This window comes from Paroedura picta, chromosome 5, assembly GCF_049243985.1.
Source record: "Paroedura picta isolate Pp20150507F chromosome 5, Ppicta_v3.0, whole genome shotgun sequence".
NCBI classification, from domain to species: domain Eukaryota; kingdom Metazoa; phylum Chordata; class Lepidosauria; order Squamata; family Gekkonidae; genus Paroedura; species Paroedura picta.
This window is the reverse complement of record NC_135373.1, coordinates 91,206,245-91,218,031: the sequence shown is the minus strand read 5'-3', so window position 1 is coordinate 91,218,031 and position 11,787 is coordinate 91,206,245. Positions and strand designations below refer to the sequence as shown.

The window sequence follows — 11,787 nt, the reverse complement described above, 5'->3', positions numbered from 1 at the left end:
AACCTTGGCCCAAAATACCAATCACATCAGCCTGGACTCATTCATCTGCTAATGTGATAAGTGGCAGCAATGCTCTTCTGCCATTCACATGGGCCAAGCTGGACTTTCTCTCTGAAAGAGAATAGATGGATGCAAGACATTTAAAAAAATGGGAATACTCAGAAACCAAACTTCCCTGAAATGTATAGCAGGCTTAAAAGTTGCCATGGTTTAGAACAAAACGTTTCAAAGGAAGACTGCTTCCATCTGGGCATGTGAAGACACCTCCCCCACACACCATAGCAGCACAAGGAAGAGGGGTGGGAATGGCACGTCTACAAAATTGTCCCTGTTGCACTTGCTGTTGCCATCACCCCTCACCTCCTACTCTGCCCTTGCCCGTTTAGGTGCTGTGCATACCTCTCTTGTTGTTGCTTGACTTTCTAGTTTATTTCACAACTCTCCCCCCTTTGATTTTTACTACTGTGTACACATACACATGCCTACACACGCACCTCAACCTGCTGACTGAATGAAATCATGAAATCGACAGAGTGAAAGCTGTGTTGCAATGAAAGTGGACCTTCTAAATGCCATATGTAGTTTGGATGAAATAAAGTAAGAACTCTTGAACTGAGAGCTTTTTATGCACACCTGAAACCTACAGAGCCTTTTGACAGTTCTCAGCTTGCTGAGGATGAGAAAAAACATCAACACAAATAGACAGGAAATACAGAAGAAATATATTTAATAAGGAAAAATACATGCTTAACAAAATGGTAATAATAATGTTTATAAAATCACTTAAAAAGAAGAGGCACTGTTCATAGTTTTGCATCCGGTCAAACTACCACTTGAACTCCTCTGAGAAACTATGAAAAATGTTCACCAGCATTGGTATTGTTTATTTTCATTTCCAGTTGGAAGTAATATTTTCTCTTGGTTCTCTAAACACTCTTTCAGTTTATCTTCAGTTAAAGTCAGGCGCTGCTCCAAGATGGAGATAGTCTGTTTTAGGATAGGAAAAAGTGAGAGCAACGTAAATATTAAAGTGTTATATATGCAAAATAATTGGTACAATTATTTATGCAAAAATAATCTCACAATTAATCTACTAGAGTCAGTTATGTAATTTTAAAACATGTTTTAATGAAAATTTATATCTTGGAAGCCTTTTAGTTCCAGTGTTATAAACCTAGATCTCCATTCTGGTGCTTTTCACACATAAAATGAAGCTTACCATCAGAAAACGTAAAGCTAAAAGAAAGAGTTCTGAATGCTACAGACCTGATCTGGGAGGATATCCTTGCATAGCAGCCCGGTTTGTGTATTTGAACTCTAGATGCTGTTCATAGGGAAATTATCCTTCTTTTAAGATATTCTCTAGAAATCCAACTTGTGAGACTTCTCCTACCCCTTGAAAAGCCTAACCATTCGATAGCTGAGATCTAAGTAAACACCAATGATTTTCTACTCATACAGCAGGGCTTTTCCTGTTTCCCTACCACTAACTGCAGCCACTCAGACCTCCCCAAAAGCCACTGGAAAAGAATACAACATGATATGTCGCAATGTAGCCAGGGGAGGGAATGAGCAAACTCCTGTGTGCATTTAATATGCATTCCACAGGTATGTAGGACTTTCTATCTCTTAGCATGTAATTGTTAGTATAATGACTTCAATAATGGTTTGGATGATCCCCACTTATTCCAGGATTATTCCAGGAATACAACATTGTATTGTCATTCAACACTGAAATTCATAATGAACTAAAGAAGAGCCCTGCTGGATAAGACTGATAGTTTATCTAGTGCAGCATCCTGTCTCACACAGTGGCACAGAGGCTGAGGCCGCAAAGCGGCTCCTGATTGGGCCCTCCGAGTGTTCATCCAGGGCCAAGCAGCCAATGGGGAGGCGTGCAAAGCGCCTTCCTATTGGCCCCTCACCAGGACAGACCAAAATTCCATTCACCCAGCACAGTCTGGCTGCCAGTCTGCTCCTGACCACCAAAGGGAGAGGAGGTCAGCAGGGCTTCTCACTTAAAATACTGCTCTGCCCGGAGGTTAGACACAGCCAAGCCATGTGTCTTTCTTCTTTGCAACTCTCTGCAGGTTTGAGGCCACTGTACAGCGTTATTCTGCAGAGGAAACTGGCTCTTTTGTCTCCTGTTTCATCTGCACAACAACCCTGTGCAGTAGGCCTCAAGTCTTTCAATTCAACAACAACCTGTGTGGGAAGCCTTAAATGTTTCTTCTCTACCACAACCCTGTCCAAAGTAGCCCTTTCTGCCTGGGGAGCTGATCTTTATACTCTGCAGGTGAGCTGTAATTTCAGGAGCGTTCCGGGCCACACCTGTAGGTTGGCTACCCCTGGGTTGGAAATATTCCTGGAGGTTTGGAGGTGGGACTTCAAAATAATACAATGCCTCAGAGTCCAGCCTTCAAATGAGCCATTTTTGCTTGCAGTTGGTAGGGAGTGGTGCTGGAGTGACCCTCCTGGCCTATGGGTTATGGCCAGCCCTTACCAGCAACTATTTGTATTCTGGGGCGCAGACAGGCAGACCAGCATCAGTCCTGTGAGTCTGGAAAGTGCAGGAAGATCTAAATAAATATTTACAGCCTGAAACTGTAAATAGAGAACAAGTAAATGCCTGGAGACACATAGTAACTGAAATAACTTATTGGCCTGGCAAATAACCTTGGCCTGGCAAATAAAAAAAAACAGTATACAAAACCTTACTAAGGTCAAGACTGCTGTGCACAGAGAGTCTTCCTCTTAGGGTTGCCAGCTTCCCTGTGAGGCTCGCTACCCCACCTCCCTCATGTGGAGTTTGCTAGGGGGAAGACTGAAAGGGAAGACGATTGGAAAATGCTTTGAGACACCTGAGGCTTGCTGGGTCACTGCGGCCCATTCCCAGTTCTCTCAGATCTCTCACAACCCCACATACCTCACAGGTTGACTATTGTGGAAAGACGAATGGAAAAGGTGTTTGTAAACCGTTTTGAGACTCCTTTGGGTAGTAAGCAATAGGGTACAAAAATCTGTTCTTCTAAGGAGCAACCATGAAAGAAGCATGTGGGCACATAACATTTTACCAACAGTGAAAACATGGGAGACAGAAGGAACAGGGTGGACACCTGTGTACTGTGACTACCCCATGTGTATTAGGGCAGAGGGGCATTTCGGTGAATGTGGCCTAATTCACACAAGAAGGGAAATGACGCAGAACTGGGAGGAATTGGTTGCCATGTAATCTTCCCCTAAGAAGAGTCTCCAGTCTGATTTTCCCTTCACATATCTGAGGACATGGCTCTGGAAAGCTCATCTGTAACCACTATGCCAAAATTCCTAAAGGTCAGTCCTCTCCCACACTCAACGAACATTCCACACCACAGGTTCTTGACACCCATATCTCCACACCCATGCCCTCATTTGCCACCATGCTACCACAACCTCCCACACAATGCGCACATTCAACCCCATGCCCTTACAGACTGGACAACTCCTCCCCTTCCTCTTCCCACTGCCAAACTCGAGCGCCCGTTGTATTCTTGGATACAACGGGCTTTGCCCCTAGTTTCCTAATAAACCCTAATGAAGAATTTGCCTTTTTCACCACTGCAGCACACTTGGTTGATGCTTTCACTATACTATTCACTATGAGCCCATCTTTTTTCCTCTCGGTCTTGGTAAATTCAGATCCCACTAATGTAGATTTGAAATTAGAATTTTTTTTATCCCAACACGCATCACCTTACACTTGCCAACACTGAATTTCATCTGTCACACTGTCGCTAACTCACCCAGTTTGTGGAGGTCTTCACAGTCAGCCTTGGTTTTTACTGTCTTGAATAATTTGATGTCATATGCAAACTTGGCCACTCTACCCTTCATTCCAGATAATTTGTAAATTAAATAGTACCGATCCTTGTGGGACCCCACTGCTTATTCCCGCCACTGGGAGAATCGTCAATGGATTCCCACTCTTTATTTCCTGTCATTCAATCAGTTGTTAATCCATAAGAGAACAAATCCTTTTATCCTGTGATTGCTAAGTTTACTCTGGACTGAGGTGAGGTGCCTTGTTCAAAGCCTTTTCAAAGCCCAGCTATATAATGTCTATTGGGTCACTGTTGTCTACATGTCTGTTCACTTTCTCAAAGAGCTCCAAAAGGTTGGGTGAGGCAGAACTTCCTTTTGCTGAGGCCATGCTGATTTATCCTCAGATTTTATTCCTCTATTTACCTAATAATTTTATCCTTGATTATAGTTGCTACTAATTTGCCTGGGATACAGCAAAGTGAGAATTATGGTTGATTAAAAGCTTACCATTCATTGGGTTGGATTCTAAAACTCCCTTTGATTTCCTACTGCTAGAGAATGACTTCTTTGGGTGTTAAAAACGAGTCACGGGATCTTATCCATCGTTAGATGGAAATGCCATTTTTAAAAATGTGTTCTTACAGTAACAGATATGAATAAAAATGCCTAAAAACAGTGTACTATGAGCATTCCTTAAAATATTGGCCAGCTATTAACCAGCTAAATCTTTGGTTTATTACCATACCAATTTCAAACTTAAATTTGAAGCAGTTTGTACACAGAAAAAAGTTAAAATTACTCTTTTTATTATGGACTTCTAATATAGTTCTCCTAATTCAGTTTGTCAGTGGAACATAAAACATTATCCAATTAACTCAAGTATAAGCCGCTTCTGACCTATTTGTAAACTGCTCTGAGCAAAAGGTAAAGTGGTATGAATGTATTTTAATAAATAACCAAGCTAGTCTGTAACTCCTTTCTTACCAAATCCTAGCAAAAGTATTTCACACTGTAATTAAGAGTCTATATTAGAAGTAGGCTTCAGTTGAACCAAAGGGTAGGGGGCTGCTGGTCAAAAAGGTAACAGAGAAACTTTAAAAGTAATTCTGGGAGGAAAGACAAAGTGGGGAACTTCCGGCTTAGAGGGCCAGTCTGGTGTAGTGGTTAAGACAGTGGCTTCTAATCTGTCTTGATTCTCCATTCCTCCATATACAGCCAAGCTGGGTGACCTTGGGCTCTTTATAGCCCTGACAGTGATGTTCCCACAGAGCAGTAATATCAGGGCTCTCTCAGCCTTACCTATCTCACAGAGTGCCTGTTGCGGGGAGAGGAAGGGAAGGCGATTGTAAGCCACTTTGAGGTTCTTTCTGGTAGAGAAAAGCAGGATATAAAACCCAGCTCTTCTTCTTCAAAGGGATGATTGAGTAAACAGGCTAATATTGATAGGAACATAATGGAACTTGGGAGTGAGCGGGTAGGATGGCAACTGAGGACCATGGGTGGCAAACTGAGGGGCCAAGGGAGGCAAGGGTTACTAGAGAGGGAAACACATTCATAGATTTATGGTGCAGCCTTGACCTAGTCTAAACCAGCAAGGCTCTTATTATTCTCAAGGAATATATGCATGTATTTAACTTATTTCACCTGCATGATTTTGGCAATCATCCCAACTTCAATGTAGACAGCAGTATCGTCATACTATTACAGATGAAGGGCTGCGGAAGAGTAACACTTGCCTCAGGTCTCTAAGTGAGCACATGGCGGGGCTGAGATTTGAACTGGGGATTTCCAGCCCAGGACACAGAAACAACTCAGCACTTTCCCAGCCCCCTAGACTTTCCCCATATAATCTATTGGTTTGTTTGAAGTCTACGCATGAAGGATCGTGATAGTTCTTTTTGCACTTACCAGAGTCAGGACATCCAGCTGCTCCACAATGTGCTCCAAAGCATTACTCAGAACTGGTGAAATGCCTACAGACTCATCCATGGCAGGCACCAAGTATTTGTTTTCAGCCTGTGATATCCTCTTTGACATGGCTGGAGTGGGTGATGCAGGAGGTTGCAGAGAATCTTCATTGTTTATCACATCTTGGGACATGGAACAATGAGCTAATGAAGGACTTGCTTTTGCCTTCATTTAAAGAGAAAACAAACAAAAAGTGTTAACAGTCCAGACAACTGAGGCAGCACACACAGCTCGAGATGTTATAGCCCCCATGTAGGTACAACTATATGGCAGAGAGATTAATGCCTGTGGTCAACCTCATGCAAGTACTGTTTTTCCAGCATTTATTCCTGCCATTTTACTGATTTTGGACGCACTCCCCTCAAAAATAAGTAATTACCATAATGTTATGGTAATCTTTTTCTGAAAAAAATAGTAATTACCATAGTGCTGTGCCCTGACCTGGATAGCTCAGTATGTTTCTCTCATGCCAGGTCAGCAGTTTACTGCAGAATATGACTTCTACATAAGTTATCATATCCTTTCTACCATACTGTCACTTAGGCACGCAACCTTTCTAAGCTCTACGTGTACTAAGAGATGGATCTATTTCCTATTTATTTATTTATTTATTTATTTATTTATTTATTTATTATATTTATATACCGCCCTCCCTGGGGGCTCAGGGCGGTTTACATAATAACACAAGAACAATACATGGAACAGTATAATGATATACTTGATATCCTAATGATATACCTTCTTATTTATCCAGCAACTTAATCACTGCTGTTAAGGGTGGATGTATCTGGATGTCCCTTTTTGTCCAGCAAATTGAGCTTCTGTAGACCAAAGGAACCAGGAACCAGTTTCAAAGGAACTCATTCTTGAGAATGAGTTCAAGTCTGTATTTCATTCTTGCAGTACTTTCATTTCGAAATTAAAATATGCCACACAGCCACCCAAGAACAAACTCTCCAACCAGACTGTATATAATTGTGTAAAGAAGAGTAATGGTCTTCCAAATCAACAATAAAGCTCAGATGTTTTTAGCATCAGTCTCAGATAATTCTTCTTGCCAAAAGTATTGGGAGCCTGTGATATGTTAGCATCATCTACTGGATATCAGAGGAAGCAGCAGGTGAAGAAATCTTGTTGGCCATTAGCCAATGAAGCGATGGATGAAGGACAAGCCCCCTTTCCCACTTCCAAGAGAGGATTGAAGAGATCATCCAGAGATGAAGAGCGAAAGCACTTGGACCGCTGAGATCACTTTGGTCAGTATTGCCAAGGAAGCAGCTTCCTCTTCACTTTCTACCAAGGATATCCTGCAAGCACAAACACTTGCAACAGGGCCACATGCAGCATCACAGAGCGTCCCCTCTTCCAGGAACAAATGGCAACCAAGTTTCTCAGAAAAAGAATCTGTAAAAGAGGTCTGAAGGATTCATCCAAACAGGTCTAATTTCCTTATTATATTTCCCTGAAAGTAAACTAACAATTTAGAGTCCTCTTGAGAAAAGTACAAAAACCACCCATCTAAACATCCGGCCACTTTCATATGCGTGATCTTCCAATAAACCAGAATGATCGTCCAATAAACACGGATTTGAAGGCAGGATTTCTAGTGAATCACGAAGCTGGTGAGGCATACTCTTTTTAAAAAAAGAGAATGGCCAGTACATTATATATGCTTACACAAGTCAAAAAATTTTTATCATGATTAAATTCAGCAGACTTAGCTATAATTCTAGAGAATTGGCTAACTAAAGAATCTTCAAATAATGCTATTTGTTATGAAAAAACATAACACATCATAGGCCTGTTAACGTGTTTCACTTTTTGATGGGGCTAAATATCTGGCACAGTTACTCTGAAGTCCTTACAGGTTTCACCTGCTACATGCAATTGCTTGCTTGGATTAGAAAAAACAGAGGACTGATGTTTATAACTTCTATAGACCATATTACAAGTGATGGCAGGCACAGATCCTTCCCATGCTTGCTGATGGCATTTTAAAAGCATTTGTAGCTCTCTATGAATTGCTATGAGTCTCTGATCTGGAGCAGAGCCACCTATGTGCACCAATTCTTCCCACTCCTTTTCAGATGTGGACACAGCCAGGGGTGGGGTGGGGGGTTGTTTCTGTGCCTAAAAAGGCATGGGTAGGACAAGAGCTTCTGGGGCCACTGTGCTATGTGCCCAATCTGGGTCAAGCCTTGCAGCAATTTAAAAAGTCCAAGGACTACAAATGCTTTTAAAATGGTGCTAGTAACTATGGGATAGATCACTGCCTACCATCACTTGTAGTTTGGCATCTAAGCAGCAAACTGGCCATTTCTAAGTGACAGGTAAGGGAAAAATAATCTGCAGGAAAATGACATGCTTCACTTTAAATGGACACTGTATTCTTGCAGCTTGAGCCCAAGGAATGGGCTGTAGACCTGCAGCAATGCAGGGACCTTCAAACAGGAAACAAGATCAACACGATTACTAGTTCCCTTAATTAAACTGACATTTTCACAGCCCATAGCAACACACTTTGTTATTATTTCTAATTTAGCCTGTAGCTGGCAAGTTTTTTGAGGCCACTAGGTCGTTTCAGAACAAGAAGGAAAAAAATATGACTTGGCTTTATTATAACATGTGCAGAGGGAAATAAACCCAGACCCTCAGTTGCTGCCTTTGCAGCTGTGCTTGGGTAAGCCAGTTTTATTTATTTGGTAAGGATGACAGCTGTGTTAAATTTAGCCCAGCTCTGATGGCATTAAACAGCAGCTGCCACTCAGATAAATAAGTGGGTCTGTGGTCTTCCCAACAGAACTGGGTGGGCATGCGGGCAAAATGTTTATTAGCATTACAGGGAAACTCCTGATGCATTTCGTACTTGCTATTGCAAATAAGTACTATTTTAAAAAGTTTCGAGCATGGCTCGTTGTGTTCTGCTTTTTCAATCCAGAAAGCAGACCCAGCCTTCCCCAGATGTGCACATTTTCCCCCTGAAGGACCCTGTTCTGTCTTCCATAGAGTCAGTATACATGCCAAGAACAAGACACAGAAAGAATGGAGCATTTCCTGACCTTGTTAAGAAATATGCCTTCAGCTAGAGTTATATACTGAGACTGAGTGGAATCCAAATACTTCATCGCAATATTAAATAATGATGTAAGTGTATATATTTATTTTAAAAACCATGTAATTTTAAATCAGACTGATAACTCACTATGTATTATAATCATTTACGTTTAAGAATAGGAGCCAAATACAGCTCAGGTTTCAATGATCAGCAAAATGGGCCTTTTTTAAGAATAAAAAAAAGCTCACCACCAGAGACTGAAATCATCAAAGGCTCTGGACTCCCAAAGGTGAGAAATTCCCTGCCAGGAAGTCAATGCTAAATATAAAATGCCTCAGGAAGGAGAATATACAAGTGCTTTCATAAACTACAAATATGCTCGAGCACACAGGTGCCAAAAATAACAATATGAGTTCTGTAGGGGGAGGTAAAGAAATGTAATAAAGGCCAGTCTTCGATGTTGCCATAAACAGCTGCAGCAGGAAGCTCTTAAAATGAAAAGGACAAACAACATGAAACCACTAAAACATCCCCACTATTTACAATCTAAATAAAAGGAGCCAAATTGAATTTGCAGCAAGTATATTCAGCCTGTGTCTGTACTCATCCAAGGACATGTTTCCTTGCTAGGTCCAACAGGAAAGTTTCTTAATCATGATGCTATGGTACTTACCTCCACAGAAGACCAATAATCTTAGAAAGCTGGCTTTTCCAAAACTGGTATTACAACATCTCCCCTCCCTCCCTCATGTTCCTGCCAAAATACTTTGCTTTTAAAACCAAAGGGACACAATTCATTTTTCTGAATCTCAACACACACACACTCCATTTTCATCCAGAACATCCTTTCCAAAATCACATATGACTGAATATACTGATCAGAAGTAGTTGGATTTTCAGCTCCTAATACAGAATTTACAAGCACGGAATGTCTTGCACACTAAGTAAACCACCTGTCCACTTTGCCTACTTTATTGCCTTGCAAAGCTAATTATACTCTGATGAATGCTGGCAACCTTCCCTCCCTTCAAACGCACTGCATAGGGTATTTCCGCACAGCGCTTTAGAGATGATAAAGGAGGTAACATACGGCAGGGTGTTTCTAAGGTCCATTCCGCACATCGTTAATGTTGCTGAAGTCTAACCATTGTGTAATGCTATTTTTTTAATGTTATGCATGACATCATACACAATCTGCAACACTCCTGCAACACTCCAGCAAAAAGCGCTCAGATGTAGCACTTTTCGGAGAATTGTCAAAAGTGGATTCCCCCTAAAAAAAACGCTTCACTCCTGAGAGCAACCTGCAATACATCCCAAAAAGACATGTGCGTTCTCAAAATAGCAGTAGAAAGAATGTTCCTCCCTAGCTCTCACCCCCGAGCTTCCGGAGACGCGATCGCCATTTCCCTCCCCTTAAACCGGCGAAAGCAACCAATAAGCGAGGCTTTCCCAGCTGAAGTCCCTCCACAAGCAATTCAGAAGTACTTAACAGTAAAACAAAGCTCCCATCTGCAATTGTCTTTAAAGTTCCCGAGCACAATACAGTCCTCTGTTCGACACTGCCCGTAATTACAGCCAGAAATTGCACCCATGGGGGGAGGGGGGATTTTTTTTTTAACTTGAAGAGCGTGTAAACAATTAAGCACCAGCTCCTACGCCAGCAAAAAAGGTCTTTCTGAGGCATCGAATGAACAAATATTCATTGCTACTGGTGTTTTCGGATTTTTAAAAAACAGGGAAAGGGGTTTTTCGGGAGCATGATCACAACATTTCATTGGCTGTTTTGTTTGATTGACGGCTGGGGGCGGGAAGAAGCACAGAAAAATACCCCCCCTCAGAATTCAATCAACAAGCCCTGGACCTGTTTGTATCATGACTGTTTACTGTTATACTGTGTTGTGTTTGGTTGCAATTGTTGGTTATCGATGTACATGTTCTACAGACTGTTTTATGTAAGGTTCTCTGTTATAATGTAAACCGCCCTGAGCCTCCGGGGAGGGCGGTATAGAAGTATGATAAATAAATAAATAAATAATGACCACCAGTGGGGGGGATAAACTAAAGACACAACCAGACTCAACTCAGTGTTTCTAAAAAAAATTGAGAGCAATCCTGAGCAGGTCTACTCAGGTGTCCTATTTTAGTACACAGGGCTTCTCTCAGGAAAACATCTTTAGGATTGCAGTGTGAATGACTGGCACTATACTCCTAAAAAGACTTACACCCTTTTAGAAGGGTGTGACACTGCTGAGGACTGTAGTGTAAAGTAATGTTGAGAGCAATCCTACTCAGTTTTATTCCCAGGAAAATGTCCTTATGGCACTGTTAAAATTTAAGTTTGAAACCTGAACAGTGTTTTAACATGACAAGGAAATGCAGCTTGAATGCAAACCACGCAACACTCTGAACACAAGGATTCCTACATTGGTTCAGATAGTTTCAGAACTGCCCAAGATTATAGGTACTTATTTATCATTTTAGATATTTATGTGTCTCAATCTCAGCTATGACTCTTTGAAAGGACCGCAATGGAATACAGGAAAACACAGTAAAATAAAACAATGCCAATTAAAAACCTAGCAGGGAAAATAGAACGGGTAAGTTCAGTGTTCTGTTTCCCTTGCCTTGTTGTTAATACATGGTCATGCATTGTAAAATGCTAATAAATATGGATTAACAGTGGAAAGGGGAAACCATGATCTGCAAATGAACTAAAATGCCTGGCAAAACGGTATGTTTTAACCTGGTGCTGAAAAGTCAAACAGTTCAGTGACAGTTTGATTAATGTGAAGATTGTGATCCACAAATATGACGCCACAACAGAGAAGGCCCTGTCCATTGTCTGCTACCCTCTTTATTTCAGAAATTAAGAATAGGGCCTCTGAAGAAGACCTCAGTTGATGGGCAGGTGCCTATAATGTACAGGAGTCATCTTCATTTTAAGCCATTTTATTAGTTCA

General features: G+C 41.4%; 1 protein-coding gene across 10 annotated transcripts in view; it reads right to left on the bottom strand.

Annotated features, from left to right (window-relative positions):
- Nucleotides 1-710: 710 nt before the first annotated feature.
- Nucleotides 711-11,787, bottom strand: part of POC1B (POC1 centriolar protein B) — a 37,882-nt gene continuing 26,805 nt past the window's right edge. For 9 of the 10 annotated variants that reach the window (XM_077338999.1, XM_077339001.1, XM_077339000.1 and 6 more), the window contains 2 exons: nt 5,710-5,934; nt 711-987 (listed from right to left, as the gene is read on the bottom strand). In XM_077338999.1, the coding sequence (XP_077195114.1) occupies nt 865-987; nt 5,710-5,934 (348 nt within the window). In that variant the 3' untranslated portion in view covers nt 711-864. Of the gene's footprint in view, nt 988-5,709; nt 5,935-6,507; nt 7,174-11,787 lie in introns of those variants that run through there. The other variant, XM_077339009.1, reaches the window with a different exon arrangement.